General features: G+C 41.7%; 1 protein-coding gene across 4 annotated transcripts in view; it reads right to left on the bottom strand.

Moving 5' to 3' along the window:
- Nucleotides 1-24,585, bottom strand: part of acot7 (acyl-CoA thioesterase 7) — a 66,454-nt gene that overhangs the window by 21,558 nt on the left and 20,311 nt on the right. For 2 of the 4 annotated variants that reach the window (XM_030055751.1, XM_030055749.1), the window contains exons 4-8: nt 21,610-21,701; nt 21,056-21,170; nt 20,088-20,102; nt 19,844-19,930; nt 2,403-2,519 (exon numbers count right to left, since the gene is read on the bottom strand). In XM_030055751.1, coding sequence (XP_029911611.1) covers nt 2,403-2,519; nt 19,844-19,930; nt 20,088-20,102; nt 21,056-21,170; nt 21,610-21,701 — 426 coding nt within the window. The remainder of the gene's footprint in view (nt 1-2,402; nt 2,520-19,843; nt 19,931-20,087; nt 20,103-21,055; nt 21,171-21,609; nt 21,702-24,585) is intronic. The other 2 variants (XM_030055752.1, XM_030055750.1) reach the window with 1 other exon arrangement.

The raw sequence follows: 24,585 nt of genomic DNA, 5'->3' as shown, positions 1-24,585 counted from the left end.
TGTGTTACTTCTTTGTTGTTTTTGGTTGTACTTTCCCTCATCCTGCATCGTCTACTTCTGCTCCAGTTAGTGATTCCCTACATGGTTGGAAATCGCGGGAAAAATCTGGGTGGAGGGAGTGAATACATCGCGCTTTTGCCTACCTCAGTACACATGGCTTAAGTGCCCTTGAGCAAAGCCCTTGACCCCCAGCTGTCCCAGTGGAGCTGCTCAGTGGCCAGCAGTGAAGCCTGTGGTGTGAATGCTCCCAGGTGTGGACTGTGTGAGAGTGAGGCACGGCTTCGTTTAAAAAAAATCATCCATGTGTCAGAGGAGAAGTTGGAACCTCTGCCTCTTTCATGATGGATTTCTCCCTGTACGGTTGAATGTTAGAGCAAAATGGTGATTGGTTTGATTCTGAAGGACTGACGCCAAAACAGTGATGCTATGTACATCACCCTTAGCTGCTCTTCAAGAGTTGCGGGGTTTAAGGGTGGATTTTTCTCCTCGTAAACCCTGCCTTTTATATTCCTTAAGCGGTCCGCCTGGGTATCTTGTCCAACCACCTTAAGCAAAATGGTAACTCTACTAGTGACATAACACCTAGCTCTCTGTAAAAGCCAGGGAAAATCATGTCAGCACCACCTAAGCTCAGAGGACAGATGGAGGCAGCAACCGGAGCAGCCAGGACCAGCTGGAAGACGTGGACATGGATCTCAACATGGCTGTCCGAGGTAATGCTCAGTCTTCTGCTACTGCAAACTGGAATCGACTTCCTCTGACTATGAGAAAGTTTTTTTTTTTTTTTTTTAATTTAAATATTCTCTCCCTCACACCCTACTATCTTCTCCTTTTTGCCCAGGGCTTCTAGAAAACAGTGTTTTGCACTGCATCCTGCTTGAGCAAAGTCACTTATACTGGAAAATACATATAGATACAGCACAGCCATATAGCTGAACTGGCTTGAACTGTGCCATGCAACCTTTTCCTACCACATCATATTTCAGCCGGCATTACAAAGAGGAGTAGCTGGTCTATATTAACACCGAGTCCTGGGATAATCATAACATCTGAATTTCCACGCTGGGTATCTGGATCACATCACACCAAACACATGAAGAGACTAAACAAACACCAACCAGAGAAATTGTAACGTATAAATATAATCCCTTGGTTTACTCCACATTGGACATGAAATGTGATTGCCTTCAGTTCCTTCTGAAATGTTTTGCTTCCATTATCAAGATGTGCACAACAGATTGTGATAATACTAACACTGTTATTACTGACTGACCATTTGGATTGTGTTAAATTCCAGGTCCCTAATCGCACGTTCAAAGTACTATTTCCTCTCAAACATGTTTCTCTGAACAGTGCAAGAGTTTATTCTTTTTTTTTTTCCAAAAGTATTTTCAATTTGATTCCTGTGGGTTTATTTCAGTGTTTGCCAGAGATTACAATTCTTTTCTTAATCTCATTACTGTATTCCTGTGGTGTGCAATCTTTTGCCTCCCCGTCCCGGGAATAATAGGGAGGTTGTGGTGCTCGTGAGAAACACATTTTTCAATAACGGCAGTAAGATTCAGCAGAAACATACTTCACTGACTAGCGTGAAAACCTTTTCCCCATTACAACCCAACCACCCATCCATCCATCCGTCCATTCTTTTTCCAAACTCACTTATTCTTATTCAGGGTCACGGGTGCTGGAGTCTATCCAAGCACGCATAGGGCAGACGGCCCCACTGAGACATCAAAGGGTGATGTATAACATCTTGTCGAAAATATTAAAATTCTTGAAATAAGAGGCTTGGGTTTCGTCCATATGGTAATCTTAATTCATAGCGCAGACATGCCTGAGTATTTCTGGAGAGACATAAATGATTTCTCACTTAAGCAACAGGGAAACAATAACCCCAGAGACAAAGCTTGGTAATGGAAAATATCTAAAACATAACAAGTCTTGTGTTTTTCCAGTCGTAGCAGCCCTGCCCAAGACAAATGGTCTTGATTAAGAACAATGTGACAGCTGTTAACGTTGGCGACTCCAAATGCGAAATTTCGCTGTCTGAGGTTAAATTTATAGACTGCTGGGTTTTTCCACATTATCATGTAATTGGGTATTTAGAAAGTGCGGTTCGTTAATGGCTGAGCAGCAGAAGTACAAGACAAGCAACTTCACTGAAGGTGGAGGCATCGCTTCCTGTAGCCGGTGACTGCAACAATTAGACAGCCAGGTTTAACATGAATAATGAAAAGCAATGCCAACTCCAGCTGCTCGGCTTCGTTAGAGAGGTATTCTCAAAACCTGTGGATATTTTCAGGGGTCAGGCTCGGAGCTTGTCCTCTCCTTAATGACAACCAGGCAGCCATGAGGGCCACAGGACAATGACATCATCTTATCTGAGTGTGGTTTTTCCTGACCTTTCTTGATCTTGCGATGGAAGTTGATGGCGTCCACAGAGGCAGTGACGACGTTGGTGTTGCAGTGTCGAACGGCCACGATGCCCGCCACCTCGTCCATCAGCTTCATGGTCACACCTGTTCAAGACACAGTTGGACCGCATTAGGACACGTTTTCCCCACATGAACCTGTTTTGTTACAGTCCCTTTTTTTTAATTAATCCTCTTACTTGGTAACAGCTGTTCAGTGAAAGCTCCATTTTCTGTCGAGTAGGCTGACTTAATTTCAACATGGACATGGAACAAACCAACGAAACAAAACAAAACAAACAAAAAAAAAAAACAGGACAAAATTTCGCTCTGTCCCAGAAAACCTGATTGAGTCCTCACACTAGTTGAGAACTGTCTCAAAACATCACACATTGCTGGGCCCGGTTACAAGACTATTACAATGCCTTTAACACCAAGTCTGTCCCGTTACACAGCACCAGCAACAACATAAGGTGAGAAAATCGCTTCTAATATTGTGACTGAATTTCTGTGACATATTTGTGTGTTTCATTACCGACTGCAGAAGGAGCTCTCCCACAGGACCAGACTGGCAGTGCTGTCTGAATCCGAGGGAGCAATTTTAATATGATTTCTCCACTAATATAATTTCTCCATCAGCTTATCAATAAAACGGCATAATGTTCTTCAAAAGTCATCATCGGTAATGATTTCTAAAATGTTCTGAGGACTTATTGACCTTCTGCTGAGGAGCGAGCGCGCTGCCTGAGCTGTCAGGCTGGAGCACGCATTTACATTCGCACGCCTGGTGCATCCCTCTCACTGTCTCGGTCTCTCTTTGCACGCAGAGTCTCACCGCTGCTGCCGTCCGCCGAGCAGTCCTACTTCTGCTCGGGCTTTCTGAACTTTCTTGCCTGGCGAGTGGAATTTCAACTCATCTACTTCACTTTTCTCCATATTGTCATTTTAGTTTGTATATCTCTTTACCCTTTGGCCACACCACAACCACCATGCTCCAAATATTGCCTCAGAATTCTGTTAATTTATAGTTTTATTACCAAAAAAGTATTTCTGGTGATGCAGACAACACCCAACTCTTGTCTTATATCATTACCGACACCTCTCTTTGCTCATCCTGCTTTGTGCTCCTGATTAAACTGAGACAAAAACATAACAGAAAACTTTTTAAAAAACTAAAATAAAACAACAAAGATGAAACTGTCAAATAAAATGGAACTAAAACTATTTTGTCTACTTGTGGAAGTAACGCAAAGTATACCGCACATGAAAGGTTTTTCATTTTTAGTTATGTGCATATACATTAAGAATTTATTATTTATTGTTTGCATTGTACACTATACAAAATACTTGTTCTGAACACCCCATTTTACCTTATTACACTATCTCTACTAAAAATGCAAAAACCAGAAATGAAATTAAATAGAAAATTATAAAAACAAACAAACAAAACTATGTCCTTGTAATAAACAAACAGATAAAGAAGTAAAAATAACATGAAAAAAACTACCAATGTCATACCAATGTCGAATTGGAAGATTATTTAAAGATTAAAATGAAAAGATGAAAAGGAAATCAAAAACTTAAATAATCCTTGCCTGCTGTTTTCGGTGCTGCACATAATTTAATGAATCATCAAAATATGACCCAATATTTCCGAGACTCTCCTTAGAAGCTGAGTGGAAATGACAAGGATGTTTTGGATGAGAAACAATGAGCAGCCTAAAATATTTTGATCACAAAGTAGATCATTGCTCCAGTGACTTGTTAGTCCTGACTGAATGCGGCGTGCCACAATAAGGCTTTTATAACAAATTGTCAGACGCTGCTCACAGTTCCTTTTCCTCTACAATCAGAAGTCATTATGTGGCGTGCTGCGCTCCTATCATTGCCAGCGAAACAGGGCCACGCCACAGCGGTTTTCTCTGCAAATCAAAACTAGCCATTTAGACAAGGTTAAATGCAGTCATTATGCTGGAGGAATGCTCAGCAGTGTTTAAGAGCGTGCTGATAGACTAAATGAGACACTAACTCACGGAGATGAGATTGTTTTAGTAGTACCTAATGGGTTTCCTAATACAATAAAAAAAAAAAAAAAAAAAAACACCATCCACCTGAAGCTAAATTATGAATGTGCCTACCTGCCATTTCCAGCCATGCAGCTTCCATGACATTAGCCTCTCGTTCAAAGTTACCCTGTGTAAATCTTAAAAATGTCCGATTTTTGATATCATGATATCATGCTGTTTGCCTGTCTCCGATGGACCAAGCCGCAAAAGCTTAGCAAAGCAATTTTCTTTTTTTAATTTTTAGGAGAAAAACATTTTATTTAAGCCCTTCGGGTTTCTTTGTCTCACTTGCACTGCTTGTATTTCCTTTTTTGCCTGTGCTCTTTTCCTTTGTTAATTATTTGTGCAAACAAGTAAACCTGACCTTAAAGTGAACCTAATTTTAATTTGGAACAGAGGCAAAACTGTCATCAACAAACTGGCAGAGCAACAGTATGTGAAGTCAACCATGGAGAGGGAATCTGACAGCTTCACCTAGCCTGGACAGAAGTGGTCAGAGGCAACGATTAAGATTTTGGCATCATGCGATCACACAAAAAAAGACATGCATAATCAAAATGTGTGCTAGAGTGGATAATTCACATAATTAGGTGCTATTCTAATTGAAAAGGATGTTCATCTATAATAATGAAATTTGAATCCATGAGTGTTTCAAAGAAGCCTGAGTCATAGATGGTTTTATGATGGCCACTTTTAGATGCAAGGCAACGTCAAATAATTCATAAAACGACTTTACAGGGCAGTTTGCCAATTCCCAAGGGATTCAAGGGGCAAGGCAACACTTAGAGCAGGAAATTCAAGTTGTAGAGCGTAGCTTTGAAGCCATAAGGTCGCTGCTGGAGCTGAGCCCACAAATTGGACACACAGGAATTTGCAGTGCTACCCCTGCATTTATCTTGACAAGACTGTATGTGCTGCACATATGGCAACGGCAGCCCGTGTTGTGAGTGAAGGAAACAAGACAGTTGTTTGCAGGTTTCTCACAGAAAGTGGGACATGTTGTATATGGAGTGGGTGGGAGGGCTGGAGATGTCTAGGAGGGAAGCAACGGAGAGGGTGGCATCTGTTTCTCATCTTGGAGAAAGTGTGTGCATGTGTAACGTGCGAGTGTTTGTGGATGTATGATACTCAGACCCTTCCCAAGACACCACAGCCACAAAAAAAATCATTCCCTCGGAGTTGTTTTTGTGTCCCTGTGCTACACAAAATCAATAAGTCTACTTGGTGATGGCTGGGTTGGCTCCCAAAGGCTCTTACCATCTGCACTGTGTGGCTCTATTTATGACAGCCAAATATGTGGGAGTACAAACAGAATGTGCTGCTTGCTCCCAAATGCAGCTTTTGCTGTAATAGTGTGCCCGCTGAGTTGATTAAGAATTAAACATATTACTTTGACGCATTTCTTTTCCCAAATGGCAGGAACATCACTGCCATTTGATTTTGCTGGTAAGACCAACATCTATGAAAGCACCTGGAAAGTGAGTTCTTTTTACCAAAGCTACAACATCTCTCAGAGAGATGGAAAAAACCACACTTACATTTCCCACAGGACATTTCAAAGGGAGATGGCTTGACATTAGAGAGACTTTCACTTAAATCTCCGTGTGATTTCGATGCATGATTATGTGGTTAAACCCAGGCTGTTAAAAGGCAGCACATATCCCAGCAGCGTATGCAAAGTTTGCACTTGTTGTACAAGGAAAGCTATGTCATCTTAAAGTCTCACCAAAACGCTGCTGATAAGGGAAGTACAGCCGTTAAAAATCTGCTCTGCATTAGATTGACACTGATAATATCCAGCCACATTTCAGAAAGGGGTGAAAACGGCACATGGGGCTTAAAGTGAAATATTTCACTGCCTCCCCAAAACCTGTTGAAAGGCATTTCTCAAAACCTTATCTGGTTGTTTTTCTTCATGCCACGCAAAAATTGATGGGATCTCACCTAGAATTGAAAATTTCCCATGGGTACAAGGCACAGCAGGCTGGTGCTATCCAAGGCCTTGAGTGGTTGCGCCTGAGCATGAAGCCACTCCACACATAACGGAGACGGCTCATGATGCAATGATGGAGATGATGAAATGGAACATAATGAACAAGGTTATAAAGTGAATCCAAAAGTTTAGATTAGACTTTAACTTGATGGCCATGATTCTAGGTTAGATTACTAAGATATGCATTTTGTCATTTAGCATTTCCAGAAGAAAATCTTCGATGTATTTTGGTTAATGAATGTATGTGCTTCTCTGAGACCTGCAACATAATGTTCATACTGTTTCATCAGTGGCATAAACCAAAGTCATTTGGACAGCAGGCTCTGTTTTCACGTAGATCTTTTATTCTTTTTTGAGGAGCAATTTCCCATTTTGTGGAAACCCAATTATAACAAAACTATTAAAAAACGTCCAGGTGTTCTGACTTCATTCTGCAATGATCATCTACAGCAGCTTTACAGCCACAGAGTTTATGGAGTCTAATACATTTTCTTTCTCTAGTAAACATTTTAATCAGGAATACCACTATAACTATCATCTTGCTGATCCTTGTTCTTTTTAGAAATATCACCGATTTTGTGTTTTTGACTCACACTGTAGCCATCCTACAGAAATGAAATGCTATTCTCTCTGGGTTTTACGGATGAGTTCCTTGTGTCATCACTTTATGCATTCATGCTGTAACAATGATGCTACTTGAAACAAAGTGGCCTGGGAGTTTTGGGCATTTGAATTTAATTGATGTTTCAACTGTAAATACTGACAACAAGATTTCAAATATCTTTTTTCTATCTTCAATCAACATGAGGGCCCTCGTGCTTGAGTTCAAGAGGCTATTTGGGGTTGGAAAAGGTCATCTTAAGGGGGAGAAAGCCGTGTGCAGCATGCTATATTATGAAATGAATGCTAACGTGGTTCATGGCTAGACTGGAACAGAGAAAATACGTTCATGTATGGCGGACCTGGTTACTTTGTGTCTGCACTGTGAGCCTCTGAGGGATGTTAATATAGTGTGCAGTGAGGAGAGTGGGCTCCTGTTGTCTTGTTCCCCAGCTCCCCAGTGTTATCAGCTCTCCAGATACAGCCTTGGGGAAAACGGGCCGGTGGGGGTGGGGGGATAATTACCCAGTTTGCTCTTGTTCCTCTCTTCACCATCCTCCCTGAGAGATTCGACATGGTCTAAAAGTAGTCATGAGTAGTCTGAAGCTGGAAGTTTGATGACTCAAAGTATTACTGGTTGTTAAGCTTCACAGCAGAATTAGTTCTGGTGACAATTTAAGGAAAAAGATAAAGCAAAAAGATAAAGGTAAAGATAAGGGAAAGGCACTACATCCCATGTTCATTTGCTGCACATAAATATGACATATAGTGCCTTTGCGTATTGATACAATGGGAGTTCTAGGACAGAAAGTAGTTCCACGAGTTTGGAGTTAAGGGGGTCGGAAAGCCCATCGATAATGGATCATAAACAAACGCGTGTTGTTGCGCATCCTTCGAAACATTTTTTCAGCGTCGGGTTGATTCCCGAAATCATGTCGTTAGCTGAAATAGATCCACTTTCATTCACTTTGGAGAGGAACACTCCTAACGAAAGGGAAGGAGTTAACGAGTCAAACTTGGAGGATCTATTACACTCATATGGAGCAGCAAATTCCACTATATGGGTGAGAACTTGAACTATCACTTTAATAACATTCCTCACTGAGAGAGGCACAGCATGATGCTGTAAAAATGCAAAAAAAAAAAAAAAAAAAAAAAAAAAAAACACATGCTCTGTTCAACTGAAGTCAGAGAAATGCATTTCCTTCCACAAACTGATTACATGAAGGAGACTAGAAACTAGAATGACTAGAAACAGGCAGTAGTTTGACACTGAAATAGCCTGGTGGACAGTAAATGCACTGTGGTCGGTGTAGTGAATGAGGATTGCCTTCAGCTTGGGTCATCGGTGTTGAGGCTCCAGCTCTTGCCAGGATGCTGCTACTGAGCAAAGCAGTCACTTTTGTTTTTCTTATTTAAAAAAAATTAGCAACAATAAAGGTTTAGTCACCGAAGCCATTAGCTAACCACTTCCAGTCACAGACAGGTGAAAATGGAATTGGATGAATGTATTCTTTAATTCCTGTCCACTACACAAAATCCACATTTCAGAGTTTATGATCATTTCATTAAATTTTATGCGACTGTGCTGGATTTACAGTTCATCTGGTGCATTAGCAACCAGTAGCTGGATGTCTGGCCAAATCCTGTGCAGGACTGAACTGTCCTTGAATACCAAAGATGCTTCATTTGATTAATCACTCCCATCAGTGAAATTGTTAATGAAACTCCTGCAAACCCCCCTCTCCTTGTACAGTCGATGTAAAAGGTTGAGGGGAGGCTCAATGTGAGACTGCAAATGAGGACAAGCAAGGCCAAGACAGCCCTAGGCCCAGCGTTACACATTCACAGAGTGACATGGCACACTGTGACTCTCCCTTTGCCATAGGGTGGGAACACGAAAGGGAGCGGGGTGGGGCGTGGGGGCGGAGGTGGTGTGTGTGTGTGTGAAGAGGAGAGAGGGACAGCTCACTCCAAATGGGGGGAAAAAGGGCAATTAGTAACCAAGTCCCTAGTGCAGCCCAGTTTGCCATGGGGCAGAATACCTCAGTGATTAGATTCCTTGTGACGATTTCCCCAAATCTTCTCACACAACACCCGGGCACCAGGCATGATAACAATGAAGGGGAGTCTTCCAGGCAGCTCTTGTCCCCCCTCAACTCTGGCTGCTGACTTCAAACCCTTTTAATTTGATGCAGCGCAGAAACCGCGCTCTATGAAATGCACACACTGATGAAAGAGGGGAAGAGAAAGCGAGAAAGAGAGTGACACCGAGAGATATCAAAAGCAAAGCAGCCCTTTCTGTCATTCACGACCTCTGCCTCTCTCTCACACACTCCCTCACACATCTGAGTCGTTCCTCTGTCTCTTCCCCCCTTTTTGTCCTCAGCCTCCTTCTCTCCACCAATCACATTTCCCTCTTTCTCTCTTCCTGTCTTCCTCATCCCCTCCCTACCAAGTGCTTTAATCATGAACAGTATAATCAAACGGCACAAACTGCCTCCTAATGAGCTGTTCCCATAGAAACAGCTCCAGTTAACATTATTTCCACGCAGTTCCCAGTAACCCCCCCCCCCCCCCCCCCACCACAATGCACATGCACCCCACACCCCCATGGAAAGTCCTGTGAGCCACATATTTTTTGTATATTTGACTGCTATTTTACCGTTTCCAGCTGATGTGAGCCTTGCTTGGCACAGGGCCTGCATAAACACAGCCTTAATAGCATTGTACATGCAGTGAAGCAAATAGCAAGCAGGCGCTGTCATGGTTACTATAAAACTGTAAGCTCGGCGCATACTGCCACGTTAAGACAGCAGAGGCACAGTCCTATGGTTAGAAGTTGGAAGGATGTGGTGACAGAGTGGGAGGGAGACATCCTCTTTTAAGACACAATTCTTTTCTTCTTTTTTTTTTTTTTTTTTAGATTTTGTTTATGGAAATTTTGTGGGTTAGACAGTTTTCACTTCGGGTGTGTAGGTGTAGCGTCCAAAATTAACATCCGCCGAGCAACAAAGTGCGGTTACAAATTGGCTTTGGCTGTTAAATGAGCTGGAGTTTTCAAACCACAAGGGAAAATCAAGTGAGATTACTAATGATGACCAACTGAGACGTTATGACCCTTGTTCTCCACCGTAAAAAATTTAACAAGATGCTGATGCAAACGTATAAAATCAGTCAATAAAAGCAGCCTACTTATGACAAGGTGAGCGATTGGCTGTTCTGTAGTGTGTCCTATGAGGGTTTTTCCGTTAGTGGAAAGCTAAGGCAAAAATTTTTACTTACAAACAATATAAACAGTGATGGAGATTGATAGATAGCGATTCACCCTGCATCGGTGACTCTGACATGGCCGCCAAAGGGCCATCGTGGAGGTCCTCAGCTCTTGGGGTAAAAGTTACTGGGAACGGCAGATTATAGGCCCTATCTTGTGCCACCCGCTATCCGCTGCCACGACCCGCTACCCGCAAATTGCGGATTTAGGAACTTCCGCTATCCCTAAATGGTATCTTGCGCCACCCGCTACCCGCTATCCGTTATGCCGACTGCATCATTTGCGCCTGGAGGTGCGTCGTGGGCGTGTTTCATGCGCTATCCCTAAAGTTGCTATCTTGCGCACACACTTTAGGGATAGCGGATAGCGGGTGGTCAGGACCACCCGCTATCCGCTTTCCCTAAAGTGTGGGCTGTTACGAGAGCGCGCCCAGGCGGCTTCAATGTGCGCCCCGACGGAGCCTCGCCACACACACGGTCGGACTGATACCGGGACGCCGCCGGAATGGACTGAGTATATTGCTCATATAGACTGTTTAGAGGAAAGACTGCTTTAATTGGACACTTACGCCAGCACGTTTTATTGTTTTATCATAAGCCAGCAGCTGTGCTATATTTTTATTTTTAATATTTTATTTGCCCAATCTACCTTGTCAATAAATTAGTTTACACATAGTTCCACCTCTGCCTCTTGTGTGTGTGTGGTGTGACCCGGGGATTTTACTCAATCAGTACAACCTTGTGACACGTCCACTTGGACACATGTGGCTCCACCTCCCGAATTAACTCGCCTATAATATAATATATAATATGTATATAAAGCCAACTTGCTTTAGCCTCAGTAGAAGCCCTGAGAAAATCTACCTCCCTCTCTCCATCGCGGGTTTAGGATTTAGGATTTAGGATAGCGCATCCTGCCCTTAAAGGCAATGGCACCTGGCACACTGATTAGTTTAGCTGGCGTAACGCCCAAAACACACCTATGCATAATATAGCGGGTAGCGGAGGTGTTTTGCGGATAGCGGGAGGTGCACAAGATAGCAACTTTTACGGGGGAACGCCTCTTCCTAAATCCTAAATCCGCAAATAGCGGGTTTAGGGAGTCTGGCGCAAGATAGAGCCCTATGTCTCTACATTTACGACTTGGCAGGTCCAACAGCATGAGACAGATATGGCTAATTATTGCACTATTTTTGAATGGAATCCAATCCTTCACCACAGATACATCTAATCATTTTTGTGTTTCGATAATGTCAGATTCTAATAATAGTATGGGGGGAACCATATCTATGTTCCCAAGGCGCTATGTTCCCCTGTATGTTCCCTTAATGTATTTTTTTATACACCTATTCAAACACCTAAGATATTACTTAATGATATGTACTATTAGATTATGCATTTTTGTAAATATGCTAGAGAACAAACAGGATTTTGCATGTTGCTGTGACTAATGTGGCTAATGCCAATGCTAATGCAGTAGTTTTGTAATATAATTAATAAAAGGTGTGTTTGAGTAAGGGAGTTTCTTTAGAAGCATCTTGACCATAAACATCATTTCAGGTATTATTTACTGAGCATGAACTATCAGATTATGCATTTTTGTTAATATACAAGAGCTATGGAAATTATTCTTCTTTTTATGTTGAGGGAACACAGGATTGAGGCTGTTTTCATTTTGAAAAAACTACATTGGGGGCATATAAGGCCGTGGGAAGATTGGGTCGATGCCGTATATCGGGTTAGTTATCCATCGCTGTCTTGTGGGCAACAATCTGATTTCCACACTAGCGAAGGGATTTGGCAGAAACTTGTTTGGTGGCAGCAAGTAGTCGCATCTTAATATTTACATCACTTGCTTTTCTGGCTTATACCAAGTCAGCAAAGCCAAAAACCTTTGCATACTATAAATGGCAAATTAGAGTCAATCAAAACCGAATAGGTGGTTATGTATTTTTATGTATGTTCAGTGTTTTGAAATGGTGCACAATAGCACACACATATACTTGTACATGAAACACAATGCATGTAACATTTACATTTTAGACATGTAGTGCATATTCAGAAAGACCTGCAGTGAGTGCCATACTAAGAGAACAGTAGGACACTGGCAGCAGAGCAAGCACAGCATTGTGAACGCACATACAAAACACACACACTCCTCACAAAGGTCGATCACACAAGCTCCAGTGGACATATCCCTGTCTCCCTGAGTTCTTCTGTCTCTCGCAATGACATGTTTATATACCCACTGAGCATAGATCAGAGCAGCGGACAGATAATATAGAGCCACGTTGATGGATCTGTTCCTGCGCTCAGACGCTCCCCGGCTCAACTCCGTCTCACACAAACATCCTGTATTAAATCTCCTCACACAAGCCACTTTTTATAGGCACACATTTGTATTTCCTCTGACTCTCTCTCTCTCTCTCTCCCTCTCTCTCTCTCTCTCTCTCTCTCTCTCTCTCTCTCTCTCCCTCTCTCTCTGGTACACACACAGACACACATGCAAGGATCCAGATACAAACACACACACCCATTTATAAAGCTTGCACGCGTGTAGGCTATAGGCACAAGCACAGAAACAAAAAAAAAGCACACAAAAACACACCAGCAAACAAGTCACATTTCAATGTATTTACTAACACGGGAACAAATTCGGGGGGGGGGAAATGCATGTTTGATTCAACTTTGAGAAGTATTTCAGTAGTTCGGCTTTGAATCTTCAAAATATCACAGATTCACCCAGTAAATTGACTGAGACACATACACAGGAACATCAATAGGTGTTTCATGTTTTTTTTTTTTCTTTTCTTTTTTTGTCTATTTGTTGTAATCAGACTGCAGTGGTCTCAACCTGTGGCAATCAACTGTTGTTTCCATGGAAACAGGTGGAAAGCTTTGTTCGAACAGGGAGGGGTGAGAAAAAAAAAGACAGAGAGAGAGAGAGAGAGACAGAGAGAAAGAAAGAAAGATAGAGAGACAGAAAACGAGATAATGAGAAGAGGTGGGCAGAGGAGGAAGGGAAAGGAACAAAGAGAGAGAAGCAGGAGAGAGAATGAAACGGAAGAAGGTAGAATACATGGATGAGGTCGTGGGCTAGAGACAAAGTTTCTGCTCCTCTGATCCGTTCCCACATCCAGAATAGTTTCACTCTAAAACCAGATGTCTCCCATTTGAAGAACAACTGTACCGGCACAGGCCTTGAACTCGCGGCATCTGGTGTCGCAAACATCTAATGTGTTTATCAGGAGCATTCTTAACACAGTGTGCAGGCTATTATTTCTTCCTACTGCCAAGTACCTGCCAAGTAGGACGTGCATGTGTGTTTTTGGCTGATTGATGTTGATTCCACTCGTACAATCCATTTTCCATAAACACCAAAAGTAAAGTACTCGGGGCAAAGGTGAAAAGTGACTAAGTACATTTACAAAAGCGCTGCACTTAGAAAGAGTCTCGAGCTCCTCGCTCTTTACTTGAGTATTTCCATTTTGTGTGATTTTATGCTTTTACTGCACCACATTTCAGAGACAAATGTTGTACTTTATACCGCACTACAATTACCTGACGGCTGCAGTCGCTAGTTACTTTTCAGAATAAGATTTTACATGGAAAACTCAAAATCAATTCTAATGCAGTGTTAGGGTGCAAACTCAGCAACAGTATAAGGAGCAGTTACATTAAAATTAATGTTAAAATACAGGTTGATGCATCAACAACTGAACACTCTGAAAGGAACAATTCTTCACAGTGACTAGTTTTACTTTGCATAATTAACTACATTTGACTGGTAATATTTAAGTACTTTTACTTTAGTGAAAGGCAGGACCTGCACTGTTACTGGAGTGTTTTTCCATGATGATATCGCCACATTGTTAAAAGCATATATGTCCTTTATTTATTGCAAAAAGAATTCAAAATCTACTGCTGAGTGAGGAACTTGGCCCAAGCTCTGTGAAGATTTGGATCCTGTACAAAAGTCAAATCCTTCCGGAGCAGAAAAACAGTATCAACTTGACATCAATGCATTAGTCAACAATAAAGTCGGCATCAGTGGCATAGCTGTCAAATATCTGACTGGACTGATGTGGTGCTACTACGACTGCCTGTCAGTCATTCAGGACTAATCAATGAAATATTTAACAAGAATAGGAGAGATTGATTTATATAGAGGAAGAGGTATGGAGAGAGAGAGAGAGAATGGTTGTTAAGGTGCACATTCCTACATACAATTTTTGTACATTTACAATAGCGTGCACATGAACACCTATACATGTATCTGTGTGTCTCTACTATTTTTTCCATGATAATGAGCTCATTTTGTTTTCTCAAGATCTTGACTTATTTATGTTGTTATCCCAAGATAATACATCTTGTTTTCCCAAGATAACGTGATAATTTTCTGTAAATCTCAAGACTGTGAAACTGTGTTTTCCCACGATAATGACATAATCAATGTGAGATCTAAAAAAAAAAACAAATGCATACACAATTTGTAACCTGCAACAATTCATTCAAACACAGATTTAGATAAGAAGAAGCATGAAATGCAAATGCAAAAATAAGCTTAGTAATGTTTATGTTGAGGGTTGAGTCACTTCAGCATGTCAAGTGTGATGGAAAGCCAGAGAAAAAATAGGCCTGCACATTTCATCAGTTATTTCTGAAAAAAAAAATGTTTATGTTTTGTTTTTGCTAGATATCAATGACGTCAATAAGTTTCAAAGTCTCTCCGAGATCTTGAGAAAATCCATCCCTTATCTCGGGAAAACAGTATTTAGTTCTCTTGTTAGTATAAAATAAATAGCTCAACATTTCAAGAAAACAACAATGACCAAAGAGAAAAGTCGTTATCATGGGAAAACACAATAAATAACATGTGAACCCATGGCCTTTTCAGGCTTCCATACTTTACATCTCCTTAGGCTCACGCTGTGTAAACCATTTTTCCACAGCACAACCAGGAGCCATACAGTAATTTAATGACCTGGCACTGTCATAAAGATGTGGGAGAGCAGTTTGCTTCTCTAAGAGTATAGAGAAGTGGGAGAGGGGAGAGAGAGAGAGAGGAGAGAGAGAGAGAGAGAGAGAAGGAGGTTGCCTGACCTGACTAGGTTATGTAAACAAAACAAGAGTAGTGAAAGCTGCAGCAGCCAACAACATGGAACATTGCTTAATGAGTGTCGGCATGTACAGAGATGGATGTTTATGTGAGTGTGTGTGTGTGTGTGTGTGTGTGTGTGTGTGTGCGCAGAAGGAGGTTTGGAGGAGGGGGGCGCAGACTGCATTCTAAATGACCTGCACGCTTGTTCCCCATTTGATTTTTAATTGGACAGATTTCTCAGCGGGCTCTCCAAATTAAAAAGTCAACCATTACACATCTGACACTTATCCGTCCCATCCCCTCTGCCTGCCGCCGTATTCCTGCCATCCTGCCCTTCTCGCTACATCCATCTCTTTTTCACTGTCAGTCAACATTTTCTCTCTATCTGGCATCTCTCTGAAGCTTTCTTTACATGGCTGGCCCCAATAAAAATGGCAGTATGGCACAGGAATAACCTGCCAGAAACAACACGGCTCCACTGATAATGAGCGTCTGTCTTGTGCTGATAAAGTGTTGCATTTGTTACAGATTACCATTCTGCCAAGATGGCCCCTGTAATATATGTTTTAGTGTTGCTTTAGCTGTGCATTTCTTGGAAATTAGACATCTTTTTGGCAATGAAAACTAAACTGTATACAGCCAGTCAGAAAACTCAAACATTCTCAATAACAATTATTGTTTCTCTTGGTTGTAATCTTGTTTTTTGGTCTTTACTGTCCCTCATGATTGAAGATCTGGGAACGGACCATGGACACACAATTTGAACCTCTGTTGGCCTGATTTGGTTGAAACTTGGAAGAATGGTCGATTTTGACACTATGGTCCAGCATTGTGTATGTAATTGTAATGATTGGCCCACCAGCAGGTCTACAGGGCCCTATGCTTCATGCTCCATATCTCAAGCACAGCTCAGTCAAATCTGATGAACCTTTGGGAAAAATTGATGTAGCCTGGCTCCAGCCCTCGTGAGCTGCCAATTGTCAACAAATTCTCTGATGATACCTTCGCTTCAGACAAGTAAACAAACATGGAAGCAGCCGTGACATCGTGATGCTACTGACAGCAAACTTAATTTGCCGATTTCTTTTGATCTTGAGAAATGTTATGACATTGATGAATTAAAAAAAGAACAATTAGCCAGTCTAAAAGCTGCTGTTGTTGTGACGATGTCTGATGCAATCAGCTAACCTACTATGATTGGTTTAGCACTGACCAATGATCTTGGCCCGTAGGTGGGGCAAACACTGACTTTAGTAAATCATCTCTGACAGAGACAAGGATGACCGCCACTGAACTGCAGCTCGATTCAATCTGGTCTGGAAACATGGCCACTGAAATCCAGTATCCACAAGATGAAACTGACTGGACACCACGGTGCCACCAACAGGCGAAAAAAGTTCCCAAACTACAAGCAGCAACTTTCACATCACATACAAAACAAAACAATTACACCCACGACAACCTGCACCAATCATGGTTGACTTGTTGCTGTTACCCTTATGGCCCTTACAAATAATATCAATAATGATGAGAATAATTAAGTAAAAGTAATTATCATCAGATGCAAAAACAGACATATAGATGCACCACTTTCACTAGCATGTACTTCTTCTTCATGTAGTCTCTTTTACAGACATTTTACTGGGTCAAAAGATGGTCAGAAAGAACAATTTACAATCTACTAGTGTACTGGCTTGTCAATTTAGCAGAGAATTACAAGCCGCATCAGAGCCACAAATTTCCTCGGACAAGGGCCTGCTGCTCTCCTTTTCTCGTTAAAGTTCTCCATCTCCACCTTCGTCCCTGTCACTCTATTTTTACTCTCCATTGCATCCATATTTGGAATATAAAACACTGCAATAAAAGCAAACAGTGCAGAACTAAAGAAGCAGTAAACATGCAAACATATGCACACACACACACACACAAATATGCCCAGACAACACAGACGGGGCCGTTATTACAACCTGCAGCACGCACACACACACACACACACACACACACACACACACACACACACACACACACACACACACACACACACCAGGAACCATAAAATTTTCTCTCAAGGCCATACTTCTTCTGATTAAATTCAGCAGCATTTCGTCTATGCCTCTATACGGTACTGACACAGGACATTACTGCACCAACTTCCAGTCTGGTGTTTGATGCTAAGGGCTATAAAACTTGGAGGAACCTGGTCAATGATTCATAAGAATGGGCCCATAGGCAGAAAAGACAGCGATGATGTTGATAAGTGCATGTGTATGTGTATGTATATGCATGTTCTTGTGCTTGTGCTTTGCGTTGGCTTGTGTGCGTATCCCTGTTTGTGCACGTCTGGCTGATTTTAAGAGTTTAAGGCACGGCTGTTGGATTATTTATATTAGATCATAGTTTCACTTCAGGTAGATCTTTACTCTCACTGTGTCTCGGCCTCCTGTCTTACCCCCTTTATTCTCTGTCTCTGTTCGCTCTCTCTCTCCTTCTCTCGCCCCTCCTTTTCTCCTAGCGCCTACCACTTTCTATATACACTCTCTGCTCGAGGTGCCTTCTCTCTCATCCTCTCCTCTGCAGGGTTTCCATGCAAGACGGGGTCAGGTATGGTCCATGCATCTGCCCATGCCTAGAATAACAATAAGCTAGCCTGATGCCGCTCATGTGCTCTCTGTTTTCCATCAATGAGAGTGACAGAGAAGCCGGGTGGATATGGGAGACAAAGTGGCGGAGGCTGGCCTAGAAACGCAGCGCTGTGGAACGGCTTGTCAGTGGCTCTTAGCACTGGATCAGCCATGAGTTGTAGCAGCGGCTGCACATTTGAAATTCATATAAAACTCAAACTAGTCAGAGAAATTGATTTTGTGTTGACTTGAGGACCTGAGGAAAACTAAATTACAATATAATTCAAAATTACTGTTTTATATTGCAACAAGAAAGGCAAAATACCAGGTATTTGTTACTTTGCATCTCCTTTGGACTCACACAGGTGTATGCAATTCTCTTAGTTGCATTTTACGAGGGATTAGCGCAGGTTTAGCCACTGGGGAGTGTCTGGAACAGGTTTATACACAGCCATCGCAGAAGTCCCACATTTTACTGCAAACTAGATACACTGATACTTACTTTCTGTGGTGAAATATGTTCAAAATTCAAAAAATAAGCTTCAAAGAGCGGTCAAGTTTTCAGTCACGTCTTATAAACAGATTTTGCAGTACAACATATTGATTCAATGCTACACATTTGGGAAAAAGTTTGTTCCACAGTGGCCACTACAGCGCTAATGCATCATAATAATGCAAGATGGGGAAACTACAGCTACACTAGTCCTGCATGGGGGCATTTCTCCAGTGGCTACCAATGTACTTTGAGTTCAGGACTGAGCAGGATGGATGATTGCTACAGTGGCTGCAGCTTCAATACAGAGTAGATGCAGCTGCACCAGTGGGTGTGTCTGAAAGGGGAATTACATCCTCTTCTGTTACCTCACATTTTTGCATTCACCCCTTCCTCACTATAGACTAGAGTAAGCAAGCCTAGTTGAAAGTGGACCACCAGCGCAGTTTGAATCACTGAAACTGAGCAGTTACTACTCTGCTATTTCACATTCCTGGTATGTATGTTTATGTGCAGAGGCCTATCCTCTGACAGTCTGATCACTTGAGTCACTAACCCTCCATTCTGCATGTAGAGCCCATCAGCTCTCTTTGCGTGTGGTCCAGTCCCAGGAGCCAGCGAGAGACGGCTGCCAGCTCCCATAATGCACTCATTTCATCTTCAAGGCTCCCAGGACCAGAATTTTACAGGAGCTTTTCACTTGGCCTGTAGTAACGCTATTTATTTTTAAGTTTTGTTTGGCCTGGCTCTGCCTTCAGTGCGTCCTGATATGCTAACTAGTTGGCCTCAGTACAAATAAATGATATCTCAAGATAGCGAACAGTTGTATGGCAATACTGCTGCTCAATAAGCTGTGCATTCATTTATCCATAACTGAACACATGCATCAATACAAGGGAACACACACACCAAATGGCAAACCAAATGAAGTTACTTGTGTGTCCATTTAGCAAGCCGAATTGCCTCAAGAGCATGCATGGATTTTTGAGCATGCATGTTTCAGTAGTGGGTGTCAGCAATGGACAGACACACTCAGTTAGGGACATTCAGTATTCATGGCAGGCGCTGGTCCAGCAAAAATACGAACAGCCCCTGTTATACTTGAACATCTTGGTCACTGGCTACCATTTTAAGTGTTCAGAGTCTTTTTGCGGCACACTTTGACAGGGACTATGTCTTGGACGTGGCTGTCATGGCAATTGACTCCAAGACTCTCTGAAAACAGTCTCTCTCTCCATCAGACCATCCTGGAGCTCAGAAAGGGATGAGAAATCATTAAACTCACCTCCGTGAACAAAGTCGTGTAGCGTGCAGTCAGAGGGGCCCACCAGATGGATCAGGCTGGACTGGCTGAAACCAACTGAGTGCTGTTCTGCAATGCAAATGCAAACACAGACACACACACATTTGGCACTGAAAAAATGACATACAAGTAATTTACTCATGCCAGTAAAGGCAAAAACTAAATTCTTGGTTATACTGCCCAGCCTAAGTCACTGTAATGTGGTGACATGGACAAGTCAACGTACCTTTTGGCGGTACTTCTGCAGCAAGGTGGGTGAATAGGACAAAATTAGACCTGGGTGACAAATACTACAATAACAACACTATACTCTCAGATGAAATGTGCTTATTTGTTTGGTCACCATGCCTGGATTAGCGCTCTCACCTCCGTGCATCAAATTCATATTTAGTCTTTTACGGTGCAAGCCAACATTTTAGTGAACTGTTTATGTTTAGTTGTAGGCACAAGTTGGCCGAATATTTAAGTGTAAGTAAGGATCTGCACTGTAGGACATGAAACATACAAGGGATTTGTTCGGTTACGTTTGGCTCTTTAGCAGAAAATTGTCCCCGCCATTATGTTGCACCGGTATTTAACAACCTCACAACAGAAAAATCAAATTCATCCGACCTTCCAAACCAGTCATCCCATAAAATAGTCATTATAAACAATTATGACATACAGATTAGGTTTAATTTAATGCTCCCAAAGGGGTATTTTCTGGATTCCACGCCACAGTTTGTTATGACAGCACTGAGTGATGCAGTAATGGAAAAACATATTCCATTTATTGCCTCGTATTGTCATTGGCACCAAATGCGAGGTCCCGCATCGTGTGTGCCTGTACAAACTTATGTTACTGCACTGTTTGTCAATATGTCCCTGCAACAATTGCACCAAGTCAAATTTCAGTATTTTCATTGTACTGTGAATAGAGAGATATTGATTCTGGCTCTGACAAGTCTGCACACTGCCTCTGTGTTCAAACAGTGTAGGTGTTATTTGATAGTATTCGCAGGTTAAACTGCAACAATAAAGAATCCTCAGTTAGAGAATGAGTGAAAGGATTTTAGCTCATATCGAAAACGTCTTTCAGTCCATGTGAGGGTGAAAACACCGTGTGTCTGTGTGCTTTGTGTCTTTGCCTCTGGTCTGTGTGAACAGTAAATGTGGACTGAATTTGCTGTCTTGAAAGCAAGAGGTTATGAGTACCAGGGTTAGGCACAGACGGCAACACCTCTTCATTCCTCTCTTTGGTCTCCAGTCTCTCCATCTTCTGGGCCTCATAGCGCTTTTTTCCCTCTTCCTCTTGTTCTGGACTGTCATACTATAGGCAGGACACACACACAAACACAAACACACAGACAGAAAGTATATAATGAAACACCTGTGAACATACAGAGACAGGTGTTTGCGTATGTTTACCTGCACTTAAACACATTTGATCACACTGACATTCAAGAAATAAGAGATAAGTACGATTGACTGTTCACGCTGCTGAATGTCAGTATTTTTATCTTGACCAGATGGCTCCTCATGAATTTTCTCTCCTTGACATCTGTCAAGTCTTCTCTGATATACATATGGAGGAGAGAGAGAGAGGGAGGGAGCGAAAGAGAGGCAGAGACAGAGAGAAAGAGATAGAGCTCACAGAGTCATATCATAGATAGTAGAGAGCTGACTGAGAAAAAAACGAGTATTTTAGCTTTCTAGAATAAAATGTTCATTAAGGGATAATGTCAGACCAACCAAGTTCCTCCATGTACCTTAAGAGCAGGCACTTCCATGATCTTGTCGACATTCTGCAGAGAGACGGGGACGTACCACAAGGCTGCCTTGTTGGTCAGTTTCTTGGTCCCTACAAACACAGAAAAAAAGATAATGTCACAAAACCTCATCCATTTTGCACATTCTTTTTTGATGGTTGTGTGATTATAAAGTAAGAATGTACAGTTTTGATTTTCTGTGTTTCTAGAAATAACGATGGGGCAAACCATTTTGCAACACACTGCCAAAACTGCAGTCGCTTTGAGAAAAAAATACCATGTATTGGTCCTGCCTAAAGATCAGCCTGTTCTCTGCAAACAAAGATGCAAAAAAAAACAAGTGTGGAATTTGTTCGACAGTTACACAAACATTCATATCGTATTCAAAACATAATCTCACGTTTATTAATCTCGCTACCATTGTCGCTGCAAGGTTCAACACAGCATAATAATAATAAAGTCCTGAATTTTCAGTGCTCTGATCCGCTGATTACAAAGTGGAATAAATGTAATAGTGATTCACTCTCATTTTCTCCCTGTGTTATGACATTCAGTCTTTTGGCACTGTTTACTCAAACACACATTATGCAAGAGGTGCTGGCTTCTGTGAACATTCAAGTGGCTTTAACAAACAATGATAGATTTGATGCAGCTTTTTAAAATGTAGGCGGGAATGTAGGAGATTTCGCTGAAAAATCCATGATTACCGTTTCACTTGTCATCTCAATTTGACTTTTAACATCCAACCTGCCAGGATGCATTAAGTAAGATTTTTACTGCACCATGGCACAAAATTACCTTAAGACCATATTATAACTATTGATAACACTAACCAGGTGCTTTCAAAACTCACTTTCTCTGTCCTTAATCTGTTTTTTTTTTTTTTTTTTTTTGAGTGCTATGAATAAGACACCAGTGTTGCAAGAGATTTTGTTCTCAAGACAAATAAGCAAATGACAAGTAATGTTATTAATACAATATTTGACACTGTTCTGTTATGGGTTTTGTTGCTCTGTTTGCCGGATATCTCAAAAAGTGACAAGTGGATTGACATAAAAGTTCATGGAAAGGCTGGTTATAGGGCAAGGAAGAACGGATTACACTACCTTTCTGAGTCATTTGCCAAATGGAGGCCTGAGAGCGGCCTCTCACATAAAGACATACAACACTGGCAAACTGCTAGGAAACATTAAAAAGGCAAACACTCCACTCCATCAAATAACTTGGGGACACTGGAGAGCTCATTTCCAGTTTGGACACAACCGCCGTGCCAATTTTATGGGTGAATATCTCCTCCACAGAGACGCACCCCTGATGTCCGCTGAACAAATACCATGCGGTGTTGCAATAACTCATGTGGCGTTGCAAAAGCGTCTCGAATGTGAACAGCCATATATCATGTCCCATTTCAGCCACAGTCATGAAAATGTGTGCTTCTGCTGATGTGAAACAAGTTGGTAATGTGGCAGTGAGAGAAATTAATAACGCTGGTGAAAACTGCACATGTGGAGTGAGTGCCGGTGCCACCTAGTTTTAGCTTTGCATGACCCAATTTTACAGACGGTAAATACATTCCTACATATTTAAATAACAGCTGCTATAAATATCTTAAATATGCACCACACAAGTCCATGTGTGTACAATGATGCTTTGCTTTACAAATACACACCAAAACATCTAATCTAAGACCTAGACACCAATTATAATTCTCTTTCAAACCCTAAATAGCCCACTGTTACCCGATAACCATTTAAACAGCTTTTAAAACTGCTAATCAATGTATCAGTTGCTCCACTGCTTAGTGGTAAGTGAAAATACAGTCAATATTCTCACATAACAATGAGTTAATTAAGCTTCTTGACTCTGCATTTTTTTACCCCAACCTCTCTGAAACCAATTAGTCTAACAAGCATAATGAATTCTACAATTTTATTATCAATGCTTTGATTAAGGAGCGGTCTGACTCCTGACTGGAATATAAAGGGTGTTGCACTAAATTGAAGTGTGTACATGCATCATGCTATGATTGAATTTAGAGCATTTGGTATTTCCACATGTTTTTCCATGTCATTAAGCATTTCACTGGCTGGCGCTTAGCATCTCTAGCTATGCCTTTCCCTGCAGAAAGTTAAGTGCCAGCAGAACTGGAGACAAAACTCCCTGGAAATCACATCTCATAGCAATCAGGCGTGGAGGTTGTCATAGTGATATCTGTTCTATTCTGCCTACACTTTTTCACTTAATTCGCTAACTGAGAGAGAGGGGCTATTTTGAGGTTGTGTTGTTATGGCACACAAGGAAGGCACAGAGGAAAGAGAGCACATGGCCAACAGGTTGAATGTGTTACAGCGTTATCGAGTCTGTTACTTGTCGCTGCACCATCTGATGAACTTTCCGAGGTGACTTATTTGTTTTTAATAGAATTTAATTTATCTGATTTTAGGAGGGGAAATGTCTTTTTTGCCATACTTGTGAAAGATGATGCATGGATTTGCATTTCATCAACATGCACATTGAGATACCACACCTCATCAATAAAAAATAAAATAAAATAAAATAAAATAAAATGGAGAATTGTGGCATCACATGCATTGTAATGTGTGTGTGTGTGATGCAAATGTACATTATTCATATTCTATCCTCCAGCCGTGACAATAACTGCTGCTAATGGCCGAAGAGGTGACCACAGTGAACTCGGGTGATGTAAGTATTGCAGCGTACAACAATGCTCACAAGACACTTTGTGCACACAGGAGGCGATGCTAAGTTAAGAGTGAGAGTGGGAGCAGTGGCTTATGGCAGGCTGCTCTTGGGGAATAGCATTTGCATTTTACACCCGAGTTAAAGCCGCAAAGACAGCCGGGCCGCGTTGCCATGCCGACCGCGCCTCTCTCTCTCTCTTTCTTCCATTGGCTCCCGCCCTTGCCAGCATCCGGGAAGTTGCCTACAGGAGAAGCGGAGGTATATTTACATATC

This window comes from Myripristis murdjan, chromosome 7, assembly GCF_902150065.1.
Source record: "Myripristis murdjan chromosome 7, fMyrMur1.1, whole genome shotgun sequence".
In the NCBI taxonomy this organism is placed as follows: domain Eukaryota; kingdom Metazoa; phylum Chordata; class Actinopteri; order Holocentriformes; family Holocentridae; genus Myripristis; species Myripristis murdjan.
The sequence above is the reverse complement of the archived record's forward strand: the minus strand, read 5'-3'. Positions and strand labels throughout refer to the sequence as shown.